A 26123-nucleotide genomic window follows, 5' to 3' on the forward strand; every position below is an offset into this window, starting at 1 on the left:
GAACCGGCGTTTGGGAGACGGGAAGACCACCCCTCGTAATGCGGGCGTTAGTGTACACGTCTCATTGAGGGCGCCACGCGAAAAGGACCAAACTCGTTTATCATGGCGAGGTGTTACCCAGCCTGTATCAATAGAGCCTGCGATTAGTATACATTATGACATGGGCCTCCTGATAGCTAAGATACACAAGCGCTCTCCGGTCAGCCATTATCGCCAATTAGACCTTGCGCGCTACACTCCACACAATGTCTCGGCCTAAATGTACAATTCGGATTAAAGGCGGAAGAGGTATCAAGGACTTCTATCTATAACACCCGATTTCTTGTGAATCAGCTTAAGCGTAAAATCGAAATGAAAAGCTTAAAAAAAAGAAAATAAAACAAAAATATAAAAAAATACTTATATATCCAGGTTTATGGTAAATCGTCCTAAACGTAAATTGTAATTGCCATAAACGTAAAATTATGAATTTATCTATAGTCTGATCTATAACTCGCCGAGATGTCCAACTACTATTTTATCTATATTGTAAACAGCGTGCATAAGCTGCTTTGTTCAAACACAGGCTTCAATAATACCATAAAATATCAACAAATACACTCATTTTTTTCGTTATTTTTCTATTGCACATCATTTGCTAAGAATTACAAGCGTTGATGTATAGTCTTGCAAATATCTAAATACAATATATTTTTGTAACTTTTTTATAAATCTTTTTTCAAGAAATTTATATGATATTATATTCAACTTTAACCTTACAGAATTTACAATGTTTGAAGACTTCAGCAAGACAATAATTACACTGTGGACAAATTATTCTCTATATAAAAATAGGGTTTCCAAATCATCTGCTTCCTAAATATTACAAAGTAAAATAACTCAAAATGGTTTACGATCATTATTTTACTTCAAATAAACGTTAGTTACCCTTATAATTTTTTTCTATTTCAATTCTATTTCTAATATCTTGGTAATTTCCCAGAACGTAATGATTATCATGTTACTCAGATAAACTATCAACAATTACAAAAATATGCGAAACATAACGACACCATTAACTATGGCTAATGAATCTATTAAAGAAAATATGAATCACAAGTCTCTATCTATTTTGCCGACTCATTCAATCTGGATAAAAATTTGACCGACTTGATGCAGCCGAACAAAAAGAAAATTCCACCCAGGTCCTAACTGGCCTTGTTCGCAAATTAAGCATTTAGCTCTGCTCAATATAGACCGTGTGCTCAATGATCAAGCATTGATAATGAAAAACATACATAACATTACGAGTTCTTTGAAACAATTATAATAACTTACGAAGCAAAAGTAAACTTCTACTAATCAAAATTAGTATTTCTTTTTTTTTTTTTTTTTTTTGCCTACCTAAGAAATTCCACATGATTTTCATACGATTAATTCGTTAAACTGATATTTTCTACTATTACATTTTCTCTCTCTCTCTCTCTCTCTCTCTCTCTCTCTCTCTCTCTCTCTCTCTCTCTCTCTGTGTGTCTGTCTACACGATTAATACGTTAAACTGACAATTTCTACTAATTATGAAGTTTTTTGGACAAATGTTCCTTACGGCTGCCTACACATTTCTTCTCTCCTATCTCTCTCTCCTCTCTCTCTCTCTCTCTCTCTCTCTCTCTCTCTCTCTCTCTCTCTCTCCTACGGAACCAATTATGAGTAATTTTTTCAAACGTAAAAGTTCACCAATCATTTTTACTATGCACTGCATCTATTAATAAAATAAAAAATAACTTTCTGTCCACGATTTATTGTAAATCCCCCTATATGTAAAATTCGAACTGAAGACAAATCAAGGAATTGTCTATCGACAAATTTTTTTCGAACTGAATTAAACGTAAAATTTGAATTTTCCCATAATCTGATTTGCAAATTAATTAGATGGACACTTGCTAAAAAATTAACTTATGTAGTTTTTAAACACATATTAAATGAGGAGGAGCCTCCTTCTGGATCATTTTACCCTTTTAAGGTCACCTTCAATTATCCTTACCCTCTTAAGGTTCAATCCACCTTCACCACTATTACCTTACCCTTAAGGTCATCTTCAATTATCCTTCCCCCCCTCTTAAGGTCTCTTCAATTATCCTTTACCCTCTTGAGGTCCCTTCAATTATCCTTACCCTCTTAAGGGTCACCCTTCAATTATCCTACCCCTCTTAAGGTCCTCAATTATCCTTACCCTCTTAAGGCACCTTCAATTATCCGTACCCTATTAAGGTCCCCTTCAAATTATCCTACCCTATTAAGGTCTCCACTTCAATTATCCCTTACCCTGTTAAGGTCACCTTCAATTATTCCTGACCCTCTTAAGGTCATTCTTCAATTATCCTTACCCTCTTGTAAGGTCATCCCTTCAATTAATCTTTACCCTCTTCCAAGGTCACCTTTCAATATCCTTACCCCTCTTGAAGCGGTCCCCTTTCAATTATCCTTACCCTTCTAAGGTTCATTTCCAATTGATCCTTACCTCTTAAGGCATCCCCTTCAATTATTCCTTACCCTCTTAAGGTCCCTTCAATTACATTAACCTCTTAAGGTTCACCTCAATTATCCTTACCCTCTTAAGGGTCATCCCCTTCAATTAATCCGTACCCTCTTAAGGTCCATCTTCACAATTATCATACCCTCTAAGGTCACCTTCAATTATCCTTACCCATTAAGGTCATCCTTTCAATTTAATCCTTCACCCATCTTAAGGTCATCTTCAATTATCTTTACCCTCTTAAGGTCACCTTAATTATCCTTTACCCTCTTAAAGGTCATCTTCAATTTGGGATCCTTACTCTCTTAAGGTCACTTCAATTTATTTCCTACACTTATCTTAATTGGTCATCTTCAATTATCCTTACCCTCCTTAAGGGTCACCTTCAATTATCCCCCCCTTACTACCCTTTAAGGTCATTCCTTAAATTTATCCTTTACCCCTTAAGGTACATCTGGGCAATTATCCTTAACCTCTTAAGGGTCATCTTCAATTTATTACCCCCTTAAGGTCCCCTTCAATTATCCACCCTTATTAAAGGTCACCTTCAATTATCCTTACCCTCTTAAGGTCATCTTCAATTATCCTTACCCTCTTAAGGTCACCTTCAATTATCCTTACCCTCTTAAGGTCATCTTCAATTATCCTTACCCTCTTAAGGTCCCCTTCAATTATCCTTACCCTCTTAAGGTCATCTTCAATTATCCTTACCCTCTTAAGGTCACCTTCAATTATCCTTACCCTCTTAAGGTTCTCCAATTAATCCTACCCTCTTAAGGTTCATTCCCTCAAAATTATCCTTACCCTCTTAAGGTCACCTTCATTATCCTTACCCTCTTAAGGTCACTTCAATTTCCTTACCTCTTAAGGCATCTCAATTACCTTACCCCTTTTAAGGTCACAATTATCCTTACCCTCTTAAGGTCACCTTCAATTGTCCCTTCTATGTAGAGTTTAAGATACCTTAACTTCCGTTGCCACTCAGCAGGGAGCTCTACAATCTACGGATTGTTCTACGAGAGTTTGAAATAGTATAGTTTGTCCCAAGGACCTTGTAAAATTAATATTATTATTATTATTATTATTATTATTATTATTATTATTATTATTATTATTATTATTATTATTATTGCTGTTTCCGTATGAAATCCTAATAAAAATAAATACGGAAGAACCCTGAAATTACATTATGAATTTAATTCAACTGAAGTCATTCAGCGCTGACAGTTTGAAATAGCACACTTTGCCCCAAGGACCTTCGTTTGTGAATATAAAATTATTGTTATATTTGATGTTGTTGTTTCTGTATGAAATCCTAAAAAAATTAATAAGGAAGAGGCCTGAAATAACATTATGAATTGAACTGAATTGAAGTCATTCAGCCCCGAAACGGAAATTGAGAGTACAAAGGTTTGAAAGGCGTAAGGAGAACTTCGCAGTTGCACTATAAATCAATTGTTAGTAGAGGGTGGAAAGTAAGATGGAATTAAGAGAATACGAACGGAGGCACAGTAAAATGGGATAAAAGGGTATGCAGCTAGGGGCTGAAGGCACGCAGCAAAGAATCTTATGTAATGCCTACAGTGCAACGATTGAGGTCCACTGACGGCACTATTCCCCTTAGGAGGAAATAACATTATGGAAATAGGGAATACACAAAGACTCGTAAATAGAGGTTAATCAACAAATTTACTTAAGGTGGATGGCGCCGACAGTCAAATATCTATAACAACGGGAATCCAAAAGAATTTCAGGAAAACAACTAATTTGGTTGGAATTGTAGGTAGTGCGCGCACTGATAACGCACTAATGAGCCTCTTTGAATAAGCTTTCAGTAGACAAAGAGTGAGTGACAAGTAACTGCAATATGTAGCTTCATGCTGTTTCGGCTACAGTATATAACAAAGAGTTTCCTGGGAAACAGTAACTTGGAAACTGAAGAAAAATAAATTTACTTTTTGCTCGAAGGATACTCTATTTCGTGCATATCCTCTATTGAGAAAAAAATATTTGTTTTTATATCAATCCGCCCTTATGTTAGTGTGTTCGTTGTATATACAGTACAATATATATATTGCACGGAGAGGGGCCCTTCATTTAAGATAATCGGTTCTTTGAATTTTCTAATCGGGACCACGAAGCTAATTTGAGAAGTGGACGTATTCTTACATGTCTTGTTTATTTAATTGTGAATGCAAAAATTGTACCCAAAAGAAGCATAATATTTTATGTCTTTACAATATTGGCTCCCAATTTCACCCGGAAATATCTGCAATCTGAAATGCTCCATTTTTTATATAATTCGTAATTCCCAATTGCCAAAGAATTCATTGCTAATAGTGAAAATAGCACTGCCTCGAACCTTACTGAAATTCATCTGAGTCACCTGCTCACACTGAAATTCCACTCATGATACACTTCCCTATAGTGTTGTCTTAAGCGTCAGAATCTTCACACTGGTATCAGCCATGATAATAATAATACGATTAATGCTTCAGAAATGTGAGCCAGAGAAAGGAAACAACAAAATAATACGAAAACAATACTGATTAATCCTCCAGAAATGTGAGCAAGAGAAAGATTACAACGGAGTACAGATTTCTCTCGAAAGTAATCTGTAAAGTTCACAAACTTGTATACAAAAACAGAAAACGGGTTTGATAAAGGCCTTGTCTAAAGGCTGCCAGTAATTGTGCTAAGGCGTTGCAAACAATGAGACCTGGAGTAGACCTCCGGATTCTGACAAAACAAACGAGACAAAATATCAAATAAAATTAGCTAACTTCAGCGAGAGAGAGAGCAAGGGATAGTCTACTATTCATATCTAGCAATTCCAGGCTTTATAAAAGCCACAATGACCTCTGAGAATAGAATAAATTCTCCCTTCCGAGTGGGCATAAAACCAATACCAGTTAAAAAAAAAAAACTGAGAATAGTGCTTAGGATTGGTTACATTAGTATTAAAAAAAAAACTGGATCAATTCAACCTCCAGGGAACTAGAGCTATCTCCGTTTCCAGCCTCAATTTCCAGGCGTATGGAACGGCTTGTAGAATGGATCCAAATGGATCCAATGTATTCAATGAATCTCGGGGAACGGGAGCTGAACTGCATTCTTTTTTCAGTAGCAAATAAAATCAAAATCACTGTAAGGAACCTATAGGATCCTCAGTTCAGAAGGAGACGACGATCTTCTGGTACTTTGCTTGAGAGGCTGGAAGCCACGTTCCTGCTGACAGCTTTGCTGGGAAGCAAAGGACCTTCGTCCAGTGATCCCCACAGAAACCACGAAAAATCTTAGGGGTAAAACAAAGTGTTTTACACGTTCGTTCCACAGCGCGTTTTACACGTTATTTTCACAGCTCGCAACTACTTCAAAAGCAGATCGAAGACATACTTTAGTTAAGGGATACATCTTAACCTATCTTAGGGTGCCATCCGCTAACCTAGCCGGGGGCTGTTTTATTTGTTTGTTTGTTTGCATGGTGCTTTTACGTTGCATGGAACCAGTGGTTATTCAGCAACGGGACCAACGGCTTTACGTGACTTCCGAACCACGTCGAGAGTGAATTTTTATCACCAGAAATACACATCTCTCGCTCATCAATGGAATGGCCGAGAATCGAACCCGCGACCACCGAGGTGGGACGCCAACACCATACCAACCACGCCACTGTAGCCGGGGGCTGGACATCCTCAACGTGACATTGTGCATGGCAGAATAACGGGTCAACTACTCTGCAATATTGCCAGAATTCGATGACGTTAACCTGGTAGAGAATTAGTTTAGAACACTCAAATTCTAGATGATCAACCATAGTAATGAGAGAGAGAGAGAGAGAGAGAGAAGAGAGAGAGAGAGAGAGAAGAGAGAGAGAGAGAGAGAAGGGGGGCGTTACTAGCCCAACAACGTGGAATCCCGCCACAGTGTGTGTTCTAGTTTTACAGTTTCATTATTTTGAACGGTATATATGTAGCAGTTCATCACTAGTATCAACTTTTTACTTTTCCATCAAGCAACATTCTGGCAACTGAGTCGTTCTCAGTTCCACAAAGATGATTATGAAACTACAATACAGTCATCTCACTACCAGTGAGTGCCTCAGTGACGTGGTTGGTATGGTGTTGGCGTGCCACCTCTATGGCCGCGAGTTCGATTCACGGGCATTCCATTGAGGGGTCAGAGATGTGTATTTCTGGTGATAGAAGTGCACTCTCGACGTGGTTCGGAAGTCACGTAAAGCCGTTGGTCCCCTTGCTGAATAACCACTGGTTCCATGCAACGAAAAAACACCAAACAAACTACCACGACGACTCGGGTTCAAATCTTGAAAGAGAATTGAGCGGTTTGACAATGACCTGTTTATACTCAGTTTTGTTTGTTAGTCTAAACAGTGCAAAGGGTATTTAAATAATCAGTCAACTATACCGTGTCACACAAAAAATCTGAAAATGGCTAAAAAGTCACTCCACAATAATAGCTTAAAATTATAGTATGACATTTTCTGATGTCACGACGTCTAAGATGAAATACATATATAAATACATACATACATACATACACACACACATTACACACACATATATATATATAATATATATATATATATATTAGAGAGAGAGAGAGAGAGAGAGAGAGAGAGAGAATATGTGCGTGGGGGGTATAGGGTAATGTTACATCGCTCATTTCCTCTTCCTGTTGATTATTATATGAGGGCAAATGCATTTTACGAATCACTGTTCACCGGCGTATAATATTTTTATAAATAAATAATAATCTCACTGTACCTCCGTCTCTCTTTTTCTGATCCCTTTTGGAATCCATTGCAATTAGTTGACCACAAAGGGTATTATAAGTCACAGACTTACAACGCTTTATCCTGGCCAAAGGTCGAACCTGACCGAAGAATGAGCTGACAGGTGAGACAGACTGCATTTTGGGTAAGAGAAAGAAGAGATTTAGTATAATACATAGTATTTAAGGGGAGATATAAAGAAAGGAAGATATAAAAAGAGATCGGATGTGTTTGTGTTTAACTCAGGCACTCTCTCTCACACAAATTTATTCATATACATACATATACGTTATGTATATATATATATATATATATATAGATATATATATATATATATATATATATATATATATTATATATATATATATATAGAGAGAGAGAGAGAGTGAGAGAGACTTAAAACAGCTGTGTATAAATAGGAGAGGTAAGGGGTATAGATAACTTTATATATATATATATATATATATATATATATATATATATATATATATATATAATATATATATATATATATATACTATATATATATATATATATATATATAAAGTTATCTATACCCCTTACCTCTCCTATTTATACACAGCTGTTTAAGTCTCTCTCACTCTCTCTCTCTCTCTTTCTCTCTCTTCTCTCTCTCTCTCTCTCTCTCTCTCCACGAAGTACTGACTTATCCCAAAACCCATCCGCCCCGGATAATGCCGTTCCTAGAAGAATAATTATGCTAATGCCACGATAACGGCAAACCCATCTTCGCTTTGGGGGCAACTGAGCCATATTCCATTTCAGAAAGTCGATTTTCCCAGGCTTAAGGGTACGAGCACCCCCACCCCCTCCTCCTCCCTCCGCCATCCCCCTTCAAGAAATGGGGAGCGGGAGAAAGTGTGTGTTGGGGGGGGTTGGGGGGGGGAAGGGGGGGTAGGGACGGTTGAGACTTGTTGTTAAGGGAGGGAATATAATAAGGTCATGTAGGCGAGTCATGTGCAATTTCTGGCATATTTTCGAGGGCCGAAATATGTCCATCCAACGCTCGCTTTCGTCTCATCAGAGGCCTTTAGGCCGGGAGCGGCGAGGTGCCTTACCAAATGGCCTAATTCCTCCCCAAATGGCATTCCGAACCGGGGCAGTAAAAATGTCAATAATGTTACTTATCTACAATCACGCCTCCCCGTTCTCTTTGGCTCTCGGTTACGGCTTCGTGCATTCTGTCCCCCGTATTTATGACGACTCGCTCCGGTTTTTATTGATTCCCGCTATTTCTGCTCAATAATTCCCTCGTTTTAACTGCTGGGTGCTCGCAGATCAACGGAAGGCAATCTTTATAATTGCGACTATCATTCTGGTTCATATTTACAAACTAAGAAATTCTCAAGTAGCTCGAGCTCCGCCCCCTTTCCCTCTCAGCCAATCGGAGAGAAGCTTCGGAGGGACCGCTGTGCCAATCGGAGGGCGTTGCAGATGTGACCAGTTGTCAGTTGTGAGATAAACGATCAAGAAGATTTTAGTATTCATGACCCTACACTGGAAAATGCATAGCAATAAAATGCATGTTGTTATATCCTTAGCACATTAAAAAACTATCAAAGTATAGAGAAAGCACGGGAAATTCAAAATAAGATCGCAAATAATTAGTTCGTGGCAACCGTCTCCGCCACGGGATGAGAGGAGGCTGACAGATGATGCTCACGATCAGTCGACAAATTGGGCGGTGGTATTCGGGCGCTAACTTGCTCATGCCCTGAACGTGATTAGTGATTCGTAACCACCTTCCATTTACTTTCGGGTGATCGTGGCACTCATTCCATGCAGTAGCGATTCGTTTAAACTAAAAACACAGACACTCCACTTGGCAAAGGTCGCGACTCTGTTACGCGTCCACTCGGCCGAATGACAGTTCTCAAAATCCGCCGTCGGTTTTGGATTCCGGTTGTTCTCGCAAGTGCAGCGACGACCTGCAACAGAAATGTCTTTACGAGCTGGAGAAGACTCGATGCATTTTGATAAGTTCAAAATACTGAGAAGCCTCCTCGGTGCCGAAACAACAGTTTCCCGCGCGAACCAGAAAAATACAGTTACGAACTAAACGCCCTATTTTTCATCCTTGGAAAATAAAATATAATTGACCTGACGGAAAGGACTCAGATTATAAGAAAATTCTTGACGAAGTAAACAAGGACCATTTTGATACATAGCTCAGAGTTTCTTGTGTACAAAACCACTAAAAATAAAATAAAATAAAATAAAATAACAAACTCCTCCTGAAACCCAACTCTGACCTACGAACTGGTCAATGACTTCGATCTCATGAGGATGGAGCTGATGTCGAGTGAAGCCCCTCTGAAGATGCTCTCCTTGTCATCTTCCGACGGTGCCCTGGGCAAGGACACAAACTCCCTCTTAGAGGACAGGCCGCCCACCACGCCCGAAGGACTCTGGCGGGCGTTCCTTCAAGGGTCTCACCACCATCATCATCACCATCATCACCATCCTTCGGCTACACCATCTTCTCATCACAAGATAGAGAGATTAGGTGAGCGCCCTTCTTTGTCAATAATAATAATAATAATAATAATAATAATAATAATAATAATAATAATAATAATAATAATAATAAATCTACAATAGTTTGCAATATTATGATAAGAGTATAAAATCGTTTTTAACATGAATTTTGCAATGCACAGGTTAACCACAGTAGATTTATCACCTTCACTGACTATCGATGTTATCAGTAAACTTTTTAATAATAACAACAATAATAATATTGAAGATCTCATATGTAAATTTCTTGACTAAAATTCAATTATTATCTAAACTGCTGTCAACTGTAGTCACTCGTTGAAAATTAACAAACTATTGCAGCATTTAAGTTATTTAACCCAATTCAAAGGCAATGTACTACAATAGCAGTAGTTTACATGGAAATTACTTTAAGGGGAAGTGAAATTGATATTCCTACATAACCATAAGTTTCTCGAATACTTTACAACAATGCACCGAAGATTCGTTTTGCTAACACTACTACAAACACAAACACACAAACACACACACACACACACACATACACACATTACTTTACACACACAAGTTCATTAGTAACCGATTTATCTAAGCTACAGGAAACGCTTCGTCACATTTCATGACATTCTCTCAGCATGTTGTTTACGCCATGATGATTAGCCTAATTACTAATGATCCACATAATAGAATTCCTGAACAATCTTGTACACAAAAAAGACAACATATTGACATGCACAGCTGACGTTAATTAATGAAATTTAAGCCATCTACCGATGGAATACGGAAATCAAATGCGAATATGAAGGTACCTATAAAAATTATGAAACGTATGTGGCATTAACTTTGCAAATAGAAAAATTAATATTTATAATTAATTAAACAACGAAATAAAGTAAATAAATGTAAGCAAATAAAATGTGAAATGTACTTTCATGGAATGTCATTAAATCCAAATAAAATATGTGTTGGGTAAATAACTGTTTATTGTAGCAATGGTCTTTCAAAATTTCTGGTAGCTGATATCCATTGTCATTACCATTCTAATACCAATATGATTAATTAATATATATAATATAATGTCGCCAATCCACGCATTGCGGGCATACCGAAAATACGGAATATATTTAGTCATTAAGTGTAAGCAAAAGTAAGCTATAAAATGAAGACATCGTAGCTTTTTCCAAAGGTAAACCATAGCATGTGACACTGGTCACTGAACAATATTAATATTTATCGATAACTCCTTGAGTTTGAAACAATATTAATATTTATCGATAATTCCCTGAGTTAGAAACAATATTAATATTTACCGATAATTCCTGAGTTAGAAACAATATTATGTTTATCGATAATTCCCTGAGTTAGAAACAATATTAATATTTATCGGTAATTCCCTGAGTTAGAAACAATATTAATATTTACCGATAATTCCTGAGTTAGAAACAATATTATATTTATCGATAATTTCCCGAGTTAGAAACAATATTAATATTTATCGGTAATTCCTGAGTTAGAAACAATGTTATATTTATCGAGAATTCCCTGACTTAGAAACAATATTAATATTTACAGATAATTCCTGAGTTAGAAACAATATTATATTTCTCGATAATTTCCCGAGTTAGAAACAATATTAATATTTATCGGCAATTCCAAGTCACGCAACGCACATCGTATACTGATAGTAAATAGGGATCCCTTTGCACCGCACTTAATTCATTGATTGATTGTATCTATTAAATCTGGCGTCACAACATCTGGGTAATTGACACTTAATTCCATCTTTGCGTAAGAACATTTTACAATATTGTTCATTGTTGATTAGTTTGAGGTAAAAGGCATAGGAATTTATAACGAAATTCCTTTGAGGTAATTACCCTAAAATAACAAACAGTTAGTCCTCCATTTTCAAGTATCTCCTCCTGTCGTTAATCAGATTACTGAATTTGGCGAATTAACTTCTCTGTCAGAGTATAATAATATTTATCCTAAGCGATACAACAGTTGGATATTAGCATAAACGTATGAAAATTCCTGTTAAAGCAAAAAATCTTTAAGTAATAATATATTAAAAGAGGAAATGCTTTATAAAACCAACCACCAATATGAATCTGCTTGATCATCACGTACAGACCTGACTGGTTTTAAGTAATTCCTAAACAAAGACTGACTTGGCTGCTACGTGAACAGAACAATTAAAACAAAGTTTCAAGCCGGAGATTTCCCCCGGTTTTATTTCGGGAAATAAAACGTTTTTCTCGAACAAAGGAAATCAAGGTATATACGGCAGATAGAGTAATAACATTTCCTATACTTTCTCTCATAAAACATCTTTATTACGGCGTCATTGTCTTCCGAAATTGCCGTGTCTCTCGTGTATTCAAAATCTGCATCGCCCAAAAGCAGCACTGGAAAGCGTGCACTTAAACAATTCATGATTTACGAACCGTTCGCTGTAATAAAAATTTTGCAGTAAGTGCACTTGATAAAAAGTAAAATCAGATGCAACTGTCTATATAAGCGTATGGATATCTGATAACATTTCAGCTGCTTCAAATAAAAGGATACTTGGCAATCAAAGGTGTTCAACAAACGCAATTGTGAAAGTGCGCAAACAGACCGACCTCGTTATAACTGTATTCTTTTTTCTATCTTTCTTTGTTTTAACGCTACGTCAAATTTCCTATTCTAAATAAAAAAAGACCCAATTAAGCTTTTGGGGATTATATTACTGCATTAAGACAATAAATTATTTATAGTTCTTGCTGGAAACGCAGTCTTTAAAAATTGTATGGAAAAGACGAGTCAATTGTTCCTAATTTCATTGTATGCCAAAATATATGGGCAGTATTTCCGAAGAAAGACGCAGCAATAAACGCCTTATTAAACAATGCATTTTTCAATAGCCTTTGATTTCAACTACTGACGCAAAAGAAAGATTACTCGCTAACAATGCTGGTATTATAAATATAATTCATACATTAATTTTAGCTAGGAAGATGTAGTAGTTATATAGAAAAAATCCTGTATAACTTATGATACGACTTTTAAAATCGAAATAAATTGTTAAATAAAAATTATACGTTTCCTAAATACCTACATAGAGAAGAGAGAGAGAGAGAGAGAGAGAGAGAGAGAGAGAGAGAGAGAGAGAGAGAAATTTAATTACACTGCATTCAAAGTAACGAGGTTCCTTAAGTTTTACAACACGGAAAGTAACTACACCTAATGATGATAATAATAATAATAATAATAATAATAAACATTCATTACTTAGTTTTAAACGTATTTTGAATAAGTTAACCTGCAAAGAATTTTCTAGTTCAATTTTCATTGCTATCCAGAAAATGCAGTTTTAAAGTTATTCAACTTTTAAGCCCGTACATACACATACCGATCCATAAACGTCTGCTGTCAGTGCAGAGACAATTCAAGTAAAGTGACACAACTGCATCGAATTCTGGATTCTCAAAATATTCAAAGTCACTATTTATCGTTCAATGACAGCAACATTAACCCGTAATACTTTTTTAAAATATGAGATCTTTTATTGCCAGTACTAGTTTTTTTTTTTTTTTATAATCGATTTACCTTCTATTTCATATCCCTTTCGGAAATTTCAAAGCTTGTAACTAAAAATGTCCGGTTGCAAATTATACTGCGAATATATTTCCAAGGGAATAATTAATACGACTTGAAAATTCATTAACATTACATACGGTTAATTAAGTTAAGTTTTACCAGACCACTGGGCTGATTAACAACTCTCCTAGGACTGGCCCGAAGGATTAGATATTTTTTACGTAGCTAGGAACCAATTGGTTACCTAGCAACGGGACCTACAGCTTATTGTGGAATCCGAACCACATTATATCGAGAAATGAATTTCTATCACCAGAAATAAATTCCTCTGATTCCACGTTGGCCGAGCCGAGAATCGAACTTCGGACCAACGGATTGAGAGCCGAGCGCGAAATCCACTCGGCCAACGAGGGGCCTATTAGATACGGTATAGTCTATTATCTAATGAATACAAATTCATTTTCTAAAAAAAATTATAATAATTAATTATCTCTTCCTCTTTTCAGACCTCCCACTTTCTCCAGAATCTCCCAGACTAAGTGGGGTTATGGTGACGTCATCCGACGGAGGCGGTGGAGGGGGCTCGGGTGGTGGCGGTGGAGGAGGGGGAGGGGGAGGGGGAGGCGGCGTTCCACCTCCTCCAAACAGCCCGTCGCCGCCTCCATTAGTAACCACAGTCTGTCATCACAGCGGTAAGTTATCTAGGTATTTACAAGCTCTTGCGACGACGAGGGTATTCGTTCCGAAGTGTTTGACGAAGCTTAATGCCCTCAGACCTTTATAGGAGACAAGGAGGCATGGGACCCAGATTTTGTGGGTGGCTTCGATATTTCCGCTTGGGACAGACTCTCTCTCTCTCTCTCTCTCTCTCTCTTCTCTCTCTCTCTCTCTGTATCATCTGCAACCACTTCCTGAATCCACATTTTCACTGAACTTGACACAAGCACTGCAAAAAGTAACTCAACTAACATCTGAATTACTTCATGCTAAAATTTCTACAAGAAATTACTTTTCAGGCCAAATCACAGCACAATACTACTTCGATCTCCAATACACATTTACTGAGAGACAGATTTTACATAAAATATTCTTTACGCGTAGTTCATTAAAAAAAAAAATCAGGCCTTCGTTTGGTGAATGCTATTTAGTTTGTTATTCCGTTATTCGTAAACCTGATAATGACATTATTAACTTCACTCAAGACCATATGCAATTATCACAAGGCTGATACAACAGGGTACAAAAATACATATTACACATCGATTAATATAAATGGTAAACAGTTTCATTATAACCTTGCTGACAATGAAAATAAAAATTGGACAAACATTCCAGTCATATTACGCATGTCTTAGCAGTAAGTTATAAATATTCGGGAGCTTTAGTACTTTTTACATTGCGTGATCGTATCTTCCAAGGTGATCTATAGGAAAAGTGACAATTGTTAATTTTCTTTATTTTGTTATCATAACTTGAAGGGAAACTCACACAAAGTTGGAAATCTTAGTATCTGAGGCTAAGTTGGAAAGCTTCTTGGCATTTAAGTTGAATTGGAAAGCTTCTTAGCATTTAAGTTTAAGTTGGAAAGCCTCTTAGCATCTAAATATAATTGGAAAGCTTCTTAGTATTTAAGCTTAAGTTGGAGAGCTTCTTAGCATTTAAATTTAATTGGAAAGCTTCTTAGCATTTAAGTTTAACTGGAAAGCTTCTTAGCATCTAAGTGTAACTGGAAAGCTTCTTAGTATTTAAGCTTAAGTTGGAAAGCTTCTTAGCATTCAAATTAAATTGGAAAGCTTCTTAGCATTTAAGTTTAACGGGAAAGCTTCTTAGCATCTAAGTGTAATTGGAAAGCTTCTTAGTATTTAAGTTTAAGTTGGAAAGCTTCTTAGCCTCTAACTGTAATTGGAAAGCTTCTTAGTATTTAAGCATAAGTTGGAAAGCTTCTTAGTGTGTATGATTATGTTGGAAATCTTAGCGTTCAAGTTGGAACACATTTTAGGATTTAAAATTTACTGATAAGACATCGACTGTGGAATTCTCACACCGAAGAATTCTGGAATCGTTAAACTGTGTCTCCAAGTTAATAAAAATACCGGCAGTGCACTTAAAATGGTAGCGATGGTTAGCTATAGCGTTACTAAACAGAATTCATATCAATAGGCGTTAAAGATGTATTTTGAAAACATAACAAGGCTCTGGAACGCTTAACAAACTATACCACCCTCCGTCGGGGTCAGTAATAGGCAGACAAAATCATAACGCAATAATAACAATACAGATATGACAATAACAAAAAGAGGACAATGGCACATTCACAGCATTTCAGGTCATCCTAATAATAATATTAGTATGATAGCAAGGTGTTTAAGGTGTTTTAATGCACCTAAGAGTTCATTATGAACAACATCATTTCGTCTCTCTGATATAGTTAGACCCCGGTGTTCGTCTAAAGCAGGGGTTCCCAAACTGCGGGTCATGACCCCCAAAAGGGGTCATGAGCCTTTTTTTGAGGGGTCATGGGGGATCCAAGATTTTGAGGAAATTTTTTATGATATTAAGGGATATTTTTTAGTTTGTTTATATTTAGTTTTTGTCGTACGACTATTTTCGTTCCTAATGCTTGATATTTTGTTGTTATTGCTCTCTCTTTCTTCTATGATTAACCTTTAATATAATGTTTAAAATGTATCTGCGCCACTGGAAATTGTCAGAAGGCTTATTTATAAAGGTGGGGGGTCATGGTAGGTTTGGTACTACTGAAAGGGGTCACGTACTGGAAAAGCTTGGGAACTACTAATCTAAAGGAAGCAACCTTATGCATAATGGCAGTGTGAGTGGAACAGCAGCAGCAGCACCGACTTGGCTTCTCTGTGAAAAACAGCTATATCTACTAATGATGTTTCCAGTCGTACACAACTTATGACGCCTCTGTTCTGTGTCAGGAGTATCTTTAAGGGTATCCATGATAACTTCCCTCAAACACAGGAATCAATGAACAAATCCCAGACGGTGACGGCCACTGAATACTCGTACCTCTTCATTATGTTTAAGTAATTAAAGCGGCGATATAAACGGGATCTTGGTTTAATTGTATTTTATGTCAAATTTATCTGTATCTCTACGGCAGGTATCGATTAGTTGCAAGATCTTGTGATAATGGAGCATTCGACTAAGAGAGAGTTCATTTTAACACCCAAGGAATCTGTTTACATATTAAACACATCAGTGAGAGAATGCCGCCTTGACGAAGCCCGCTGGATGCGTCAAAGTTGTGCGACAATAGGCTCCCCAATCTTAAACGATAGCTTCCCGGAGAGCAGCAGTATAATTTTCCAGTCAAATACAAAGATGCATCTCCCTTATGAAGCGTTAAGAAGCGTTCCAAATAGTTTACTCTGTCACATCGTTTTTCACTTCAGCAAAACTCAAGTAACCAGGAGAGACTGGTGATAAGCAAATCTTTCAGGATACATGTCAGTGAAATGCACAGAAACCTCATCAAACGAATGATTATAATCGGGCGATGGCTCCTTGGGTTAGGTTTACCACTCAGCTTGTATATATTCATTTTAATGGCATTAAGTGAATTAAGCATGGATCCGCAGAAACGCCGATGGTTATGCATAATTATGCAGCAAGCAAAACGTAGAGAGAGAGAGAGAGAGAGAGAGAGAGAGAGAGAGAGAAGAGAGAGAGAGAGAGAGAGGGGTGGGGGTGGGGGGGGGGGGGGGGGGGGGGGTTGAAACTTTAAAAGCTGCTTCAGGACGACCATCACAGCCGGGGCATTTACAGTATTGTTGTGTAAATTCTTCACGGAATCGCCAATGTTCCTTGTATACTAAGAGCGGCGAAATCAAATAATATGTTATCAGCTCGAAGTTACTGCTGACATTAGAGGAGCCTTGATCGTTTATGTCATTCAAGATAGTTAAAATGAACAGTAAAATATCAATATCTATTCCAGACATTGCAGCTGCCCTTATAGCTGCCTCTCATTAAACTGCGCTCTTGACTGTCTCATTAACACTGCAAAATGTCTTCTCCGGTTACCATTTTCCCAATTTTGTGAACTGTAAACTATGATCCGGTCACCATTTTCCCTCCATGGTTAAACCAATTTCGGTGAATGCGAATCCCTACATGGTCTTTTAAAAGATCCTACGATGTGATGACCTCCTTGAAGCTTTTTTGTGAACTGTAAACTATGATGAAATCATATTCCAACTTCGAAGGGAACTGGCTCATTCATGACTTTAAGACTATAAGGTCGCAAACTCTTGGAAATGAATAATTTCCAGTTATAACAGGAAACAGTGGAGACCATTTACAACAGGAGGAGAGGTTCGTGCTTTCGCTTTGTATAAAATCGCTTGATCAAAATTGAAATGTCCTTACCTTAGCAAACTAGTTCGCGCTATCTTTGCATGCATGCATCTTTAACTGCTATCAATGCATGCATATATATATATATATATATATATATATATATATATATATATATATATATATATATATATATATATATATATATATATGCATTATGGTTTGTCAGTGTGATACGTACACCGCAGCGACATACAAGATTATAAGCCTCATTTTAAACTACTTAGTAATTCGAAATTGTTATCTACTCAAGGCATATTATCTGCTTCCGTCTTTTTCGTTAATTATTATTAATAAAATAAAATACAGTACTATGTTACAAGTCTCAACCTTTTGGTGTTGTGACTCGTGTCCAAGCATCTTACAAAAAAAAAAAAAAAAAAAAAACACAATCGGGCGCGTGCTAACATCTACGGTCAAATAGAGCGTTGTTTCACCAACGGAAATTAAAATAAATACGCTATATTTTATTACATATAATTTTTCTGTATACTGTTTAACATACACATTACTTATTTTTTTACATTTTCATTCTAATAAATAAAATCATGAATATCTTATCCTAAAATTTCTGTACTTTTAACTTAACGCGAAACACCTTTTTCAGACCTTTTTAGCCTTTCCTACCCTCCAACAAGAACAACAAGAACAAGAACAACAATAGCAAAGTAGTCTGCAGGCTTACTCCCCAAGTAAGCGAAAAAGCTACGGATTATAGATACCAATGCACAAACCGAAATATGCAAGCACTTAATTTCTGCGCGCAAACACAAGCAAGTCAGACAGATGGCGATGTGAACACTTAAACATGACACATTATAAAGTAAGTTTGAGGCCACAGTATAAGCTACGGTTCATCACAAGTGCCAATTAAGTACTAGTGTGATCTTATATTTTGACTTGTACTTACATTGTTTGATATGTTGGAATATTGACAGTCTTTTGGTTTATTGCTTCGCCTGTCTAAAAATTAAAATGCTTTTTAAATATGCAGTAAAGCAAAGTTTCTTGAAAAGTACTTATTTAAGAATCGATTTCACCGGTTAAGTAATTGAAAAAGGTTAAAGAAACACAGATTAATAAATAATAATTATAAAAGTTTTGCAAAGTTTCTTGAAAAGTACTTATTTAAGAATCGATTTCACCGGTTAAGTAATTGAAAAAGGTTAACAAAACACAGATTAATAAATAAAAAATATAATAGTTTACCAAAACACCGGTAAAATTAACATATTAATAAAGTAATCCAATTAAGACCTAGAAAATTGTCCTCGTGACTTTATTTACATTGGTTTTAAAAGACGTTTAATGAATTCATGCGGGATACTGTAACCCCATTACCGAAATTTCTTTATTCAATTTAAATGTCGTAAATTTCCAGTGTTTAAACCTGAAATTTTCCGACTGAAAATGATTTAATTTCTTTGAAAGCAAAGTAACGGAATCTAATACTTAGGCCACAGGCCAATCACCGGGATCTATGAGGTCATTCAGCGCTGAAAGGGGAAACTGAAAGTAAAAAGGTTTTGACCTAAATGTGCAACGAAAGAACATCCTCGCAGTTCCACTACGAAAAAGATATGGTTAGGAAAGGGTGGAAAGGAAGATGGGAAGAAGAGAACATGAACGGAGGTATAGTAAAAAAAAAATGACCGCGGTTGCAGCTAGGAGCCGAAGGGGCGCTGTAAAAAGCATAAACTATTACCTACAGTGCTCCACATAAGATGCACTGACGGTACTAACTGCCTAAGAGATATTTCCTTGAAACTTTAAATTTTACTCTTAAAAATATAGAAATAGACTAAGAACGACCTTCTGAACATTTGCATATGAATATTGTGGCATAAAATACTTTGAGGTAAGGCATCAGAATAGCGCCACAATATTAATAATTCACGATATTTATACCAGTATTAAATTGAACATTATTAAAGAGGCCTCCCCCATCCACACACACACACGCACACACACACAAAAACGGCACTCGATGCATTTAAAAAAAAAATGTTCACATTACCCAACGCGTCATTCTTCAGTTAGTGAGATGGGAACCAGTTACTATTTTTTAAGCTTTAGTTATCTGTCGGCTTACTTGTCAAACTGGGGTTATTTTGCTCTAATGTTTGTTGCATATGTGGCACACACTAATAATAATAGTTGTTCATGCAAAGTATGTAAAATTCATTCCTACTTACACACATATATATTATTTATAAATATAGTTCTATATACATGCATACATATTATATATGTATGTATGTATGTAAGTATACATATATAATCTCTATATTATTAGATATAGATATATATATATATATATATAAAATTTTATTAACCCCAGTATCCAACCTACTATGAGATTCAGGGCTTCTGTAACACGGTTTTTTGGCAATAACTTTTTATCTATGCATTTCATAGATATAACGCTTATTCAGAATACACATTATATCTACACATAAATTTTGACTGTTTTCTGCATTACGTAGGATGAATAAATTTGGTACTTATAATGTAAAAGTGACTTTTTTTTTGAAGACGGGCCAACTTACTCAGAGATAAGGTTTCGAACGCACTCGTTATGTAACTTATGACAGCATTTCTTCCCTCTTTCTCGATGGATGATTGGCTATACGTAACGAAGGCTATACCTCTGGCAACAATGACATACAAATTTAAATACAAGCAAAGCAGTACACCTTTATGAACTCTGAATCCTCTCCACTGATAAGTGTCATAATGAACAAACCAACAAAATATGTTAATAAATACAAAAACACTTCGATTATTAGTCTAACTCCCAAAATAAGTGTCCTAAGAAATTATAATCTACTTTATAGGTCACAATCAGATTGACAAGATGTAGGGAATAGTTGGTAATTTTGAAAGACATAGTAGACAAGCTTGATTTGATAACTGCTGTATCCAATGTCAAGCAATTTTTATTTATCGGCTATCTACCTATTTACTAAAAAAAAAAAAAAAAAAAAAAAAAAATAGCCGGTACCGTATTTTGGCTTTAAACCTTCACCAGTAATTATCGTCAGAATGATGACTTCATGAGGCTCCACCCACTTTGGCCTCGTTATAATTCAGGATAACACTGAAGGCTATCATGGACATTGTTGTATTAGAAAATCTAACTTCTGGCTATAAAAACTCATTTCTCGAGTAGTTGTAAGGAGTGCTAAATGATCCTCAAGGATTCCCAAGCAGTTTGGCCTAAACGTTTAATTCATGTATATTGCTGCTATTACTAATTTTGCGGCACTACTGCTACAGTAGTATTACTACGCTAGCACAGATACCCCACCCACATCTATGTATCGTTCCGCCATTCATAAAGTCTTTATATCCAACATGGTCGTACAGACTAAAGAAGAAGAAAAAATTTATATCGGATGATCCGTTGGTCTACTGGAGATTTTAGCACATATAAGCTTGTATTTACTTTGGATAAAAATCTTATTTTAACAAAAAATAGTTATATAAAGACTGTTTACATACAATCTCTCTCTTTCTCTCTCTCTTGGTGGCATAGTGAATAGTTAATGGAAATGTTCAAAATCCTGAATGACATTACAAGTATTATAATCACGTTACGCTAAATACAAATCAGACCATAAACATTGGATTTAAACTAGAAACTGAATAATTACCTATTCAGGCTATAGTAAGTATGGCCACAGGCTTTCTCTTGACTGTATAAAGTTGCAAGTCGTAAGACAAATGCAGTTTTGCAACCATGGGGAAAATTCCAAATCTTGTTAGCCATTCTTGACTACTATGGGTTTCAGAGCCGATGGAATAAGGTGAATGGGTTTCTGTCTGGTGGATGGGCGGGGCAACATTTCGTAAAACGATGTTTACCTTGCTTACGTAATGAATGTTTTTCTACTCTTGGCTCGCAATCATTGGCTATGGCGTCCGCTAGATCATTTTTACTCTATAAAAATTAAAACTATCGGGTTTAGGTTATTGATAATGCTGACAAAATTTGTGTGTAGTTGTAAAATATACATATGTCAACTTTCAGCTACATCCGATGCTTTGATAAGGAGCAAAATCCAAAACACCGTGTTACAGAGGCCCTGAATTTCATAGTAGGTCTCTCAAATCACAAGAAGGGAGCTCCAGCTGACCAACGTAAGTCATACAAAATGTTGGAACCTAAGTTAAATATAACACAACACATTTTATTTGTCACTAAATCTTAGCTAAACATATTAAGAAAAATATACCAGAACTTACACACAAAAAAGGAAACATTTTTTTAAGCTTCGAATGATAGAAAAAAAAAAAAAAAACTTTTAAGCAATAGAACCACGATCTATGCGACATATTTTTATTTACAGTCTAAAAAAAAAAAAAAAAAAAAAAATTAACAACAGAAACTCAACGTTGGTTTCCAAAACGATCTTGTTCATTTACCTTGTGATAAAAGAGGAAGGAGAACCTGATCAAATACATATTTCGTCACTTTTTTTTTTTTTATTATTATTTATCCCTTAGTATTTATCCGATTTTTAACGAAATACCAAAATGAAAACCGAGTACAGAAATTTCAATAAAAATGCGATTGATGAGAGTTCATAAAAATGGGGATCATGAATACATGCTTCTTGCAACGTCGTATCAGTTTCTGGCCTGTTATTGTTTTTAATAATGTACTAAAAATATCAAAACGCTTTGCGTACAGTTTCTTGTCGGTATAATTGAGAACAAATTTTGGTTTATGTTTTAAATTACCTGAAAGATGCCTCCTAAGCTTCTTGACGGAGATTACTTCTATTAATATATACATGCTTTCCACTATTTATGAAAGAATTAAAAAGCCTTTTTTAATAAAAAGATAGTTTAGTGAAAATGTTACGTAAAAGTGTTTTCACTCTCTATCATCCCCATAAATAAGTTCGTGTTTTGAAAGACCAGGCCAGAGCACGATTTCCGATTTCTAAATTCACTTAACGATGGAACATCGGACCTTTGAAGTCAGTCTCCAGCAAATATATGCTCGACATCCTTGTGCACAGAATACTGAATGGGTTTCAACATAGTGGGTAACTCGTCAACCTACACGATATTTCAACTTCACTTCGCAAATCTGCATTCTACCTCTTGGGGAAAACTGGGTAATGCTATTATGTCTTGCACGGCTAGTCCCGATAACTAAGTATAATCGAATAAGGTAGGAAACGTTTAGGCTACGAAAAGAATAAGATGCAACCGTACAAAATAGGCGTATATATATATATATATATATATAATATATATATATATATATATATACATACATACATACAATACTACATACATACATACATACATACATACATATATACATACACACACACACACACACACACATATATATATATATATATATATATATATATATATATATATATATATATATATATATATATATATATATCTGCAGCTGTGTAATACTATATTCGTAAGCATTTCTGGAGTGACAGTGTTCATTTATCTTAATTTATAGTCGTAGTAATTACGTAAGCTTGTTAGGATACTTGCTTTGATCTATATGTACATGACCTATATGAACGTCAATTGCCTGTTTCCAATTCTACCAACATTATTTATTTGCACTTCTATACGATGACAGTCATGTATTCTCTTCAATTAAATTTACTTAGTAACTACACCTCATTATTTATCCAGTAACTCCGTACCTATGCTAGCAAGGATATACCTAGCAAGTACATACACAAAAGACAAATGTAAAATTATGACACCTAGACCTGAAATTTTTTTTTTTTTTTTTTTTTTTTTTTGCTCAAAGTGTGTGAAACCTAAACGATTCCTGTATAGCTTCTCATCGAATTTTGCAACTAACCTGTCGAACCAAACCCTGAGCTGGAGAGGCCAATGCAAAAGTACTTAAGTGTAATCCGATGAAATAAACACCGGCCAGATGGCCTATCCTAAAACATTAAGACTTGCATCTGAAGTGTTTATACAATATGCTTTCATAGTTCCTCATTGGACGAGTGGGTTATGTGCTAGCCTACCGATTCGGTAGCCCGAAGTTCGATTCCCCGCTCTGCCAACGTGGAATCAGAGGAATTTATTTCTGGTGATTAGAAATTGATTTCTCGATTAATGTGGTTCGGAATCCACAATAAGATGTAGGTCCCGTTGCAAGGTAACCAATTAGCTCCCAGCCACGTAACAAGTATCTAATCCTTCGAGCCAGCCCTAGGAAAGCTGTTGATCAGCTCAGTGGTCTGGTTAAACTAAAATATATTTAACTATCTTCTCGACCCTGTTGTACCCTCATCGCAAACAGAATAGGCGCCCAACATCCAAGGGACTGGCCACCACCGAAACCCAATGAGCTGCTCCTTACTAAGATTAATTGACTGTTCAGAGCTTCTCATTACAAACACTCTATGGGCTACTTTTATCCAAAACTCAAACGACGGCTCCTTATTATAATTCATCAATGGACTATTCCTTACAAAAACTCAAGGGTCTGTTCCCTGTTAATACTAATGCGTTGCTCAATACCAAACTCAATGGATTGCCCCTGCCAAAACTTAGTGGGTTGTTACTAAAAATCTTTGCAACATGCACACCTTTCCAAAAAATTTCATGCCAATTTGTCATTAAGTAATCAAGTAACCCTGGCCTAAATATATAAATAATCCTGTCATTCATCATAATATATATCTATATCCTTATTTATTTAGGTGATAAATAATCCTGCATTCATCATAATATATATCTATATCCTTATTTACTTAGGTGATAATGTCTTTTTATACTTTAAATACCTCCCTTAGTCATAAGAGAAATTCTATAATTCAGCACTTAAACAACGAAGTTGGAAACAAGTTACACAGGCAGATCCACTGATTAGCTGAACACCTATATGATTCATGTTCATTTTTTAAAGTTTCTGTCTGATGAGTAAATTCCCGTGCGTAGCTTTTTATTTTAAATGATTATGCACTTAAAAAAAGATTTGCTGTCAAACGTTACGTTTTACCAATGTGTGAAATTACTGCTTTTGTATGCATGTCGATTTACTGCAAGTACAATTTAAGAATAATCTAAAAAAAATACGTGACCATTTGAAATAATGAACACACGCCTTGCCTATTGAAACACTAGGCTGAACGGATAATGATATTGAAATTATGAGCAGAATGTTTTCGGCGTAAAAACCTTTTTATAGTAACACCATCCATAAACATAATGTACGTAAACATTTATTTACAATATACAACGAAAGTATAAACGTCCCATGCATCAACACAATGTTTACTTTGTTTCTTCATCCCAAGTGGCATTTCATTCAAATCCCCTTCACAAATAATAGAAAATAAACTGCAAAAACCACAGAAGCTAAATAAGCGGTTCATCAGATGGCTTTATGAATTGTGCGAGGTCTTTATAATGAAAATGATCACTGTAGTCTCAGAAAAAAAAAAAAAAAAAAAAAAAAAAAAAAAGACGTCTGCCTCCTGCTCGCTTTTATCTTCCTTCTACATACATGAGCCGTTAAAACGAAGTCGGGGGGGGGGGGTTATCCAAGGGTTTGGGGGGGGGGGTTAAGTGGGGGGGGGGGTAAGTGGGTGAGTTGTGTTGTTACTATACAGGCAGGTGTTGGCACTAAACATTGGCCACAATAAACACGAGTCGGATTTAACATTCATGGCACCGTAAACACTTGTCGCGTTCGGCTCAGAAGCGAGGACTGGTCCTGCCCCATATGTTAAGAGGGTGTCATAATGGACCTACCGATTTGTCACTTGCAAATGCTGCCTGTATGTTATATCGCCTCCCCGCAAAATGGCTTCATACGAAAACAGGATACCAAGAGAGGTCACAAACGCCTTTATTAATAGTATATGGTAAAAGGATTACCTAGAGAACATAAAATCCTTTTAATAGAACCTTTACAAGTATCTGTTTACATTTATGAGTTGAATACCATGTATGTGGGTTGCTTTTCACTTTATACCGGTATCTTTTTTCTCTAGGTAGAAATAGCTCAAGATCCGGCCAATTCTTACTTATTCTTTGGGAAAGCACCCTAACCTAAAAAAAAAAATCACAGCCAAAATTATACCGATCTAATTCAATTTTGTTATGAAATTCCGTTCAAGCACTTGACAATCATACTTTGAAAGTAATAAAGCAAATCCACAGCCGCTCAGACTTCATTAATACAGATGGTTCAGTTTTACGTTTGAATAATATATATATATATATATATATATATATATATTATATATATATATATATATATATATATATATATATATATATATATATATATATATACTAACAGGACCTCATTGA

The 26123-nt window shown here is 35.9% G+C and overlaps 2 protein-coding genes across 2 annotated transcripts in view; one reads left to right on the plus strand and one right to left on the minus strand.

The window, feature by feature from the left end:
• LOC135201804 (glutamate receptor 1-like) overlaps window positions 1-26123 on the minus strand; it is a 377856-nt gene that overhangs the window by 336948 nt on the left and 14785 nt on the right. The gene's annotated exons all lie outside the window — the stretch shown is intronic.
• The window catches only part of LOC135201805 (segmentation protein even-skipped-like), a 40129-nt gene continuing 23028 nt past the window's right edge, over window positions 9023-26123 (plus strand). Inside the window, exons 1-2 of the mRNA XM_064231073.1 lie at window positions 9023-9837; window positions 13916-14101. Coding sequence (XP_064087143.1) covers window positions 9612-9837; window positions 13916-14101 — 412 coding nt within the window. The 5' untranslated portion in view covers window positions 9023-9611. The remainder of the gene's footprint in view (window positions 9838-13915; window positions 14102-26123) is intronic.

Source organism: Macrobrachium nipponense, chromosome 28 (assembly GCF_015104395.2).
Source record: "Macrobrachium nipponense isolate FS-2020 chromosome 28, ASM1510439v2, whole genome shotgun sequence".
Classification (NCBI taxonomy): domain Eukaryota; kingdom Metazoa; phylum Arthropoda; class Malacostraca; order Decapoda; family Palaemonidae; genus Macrobrachium; species Macrobrachium nipponense.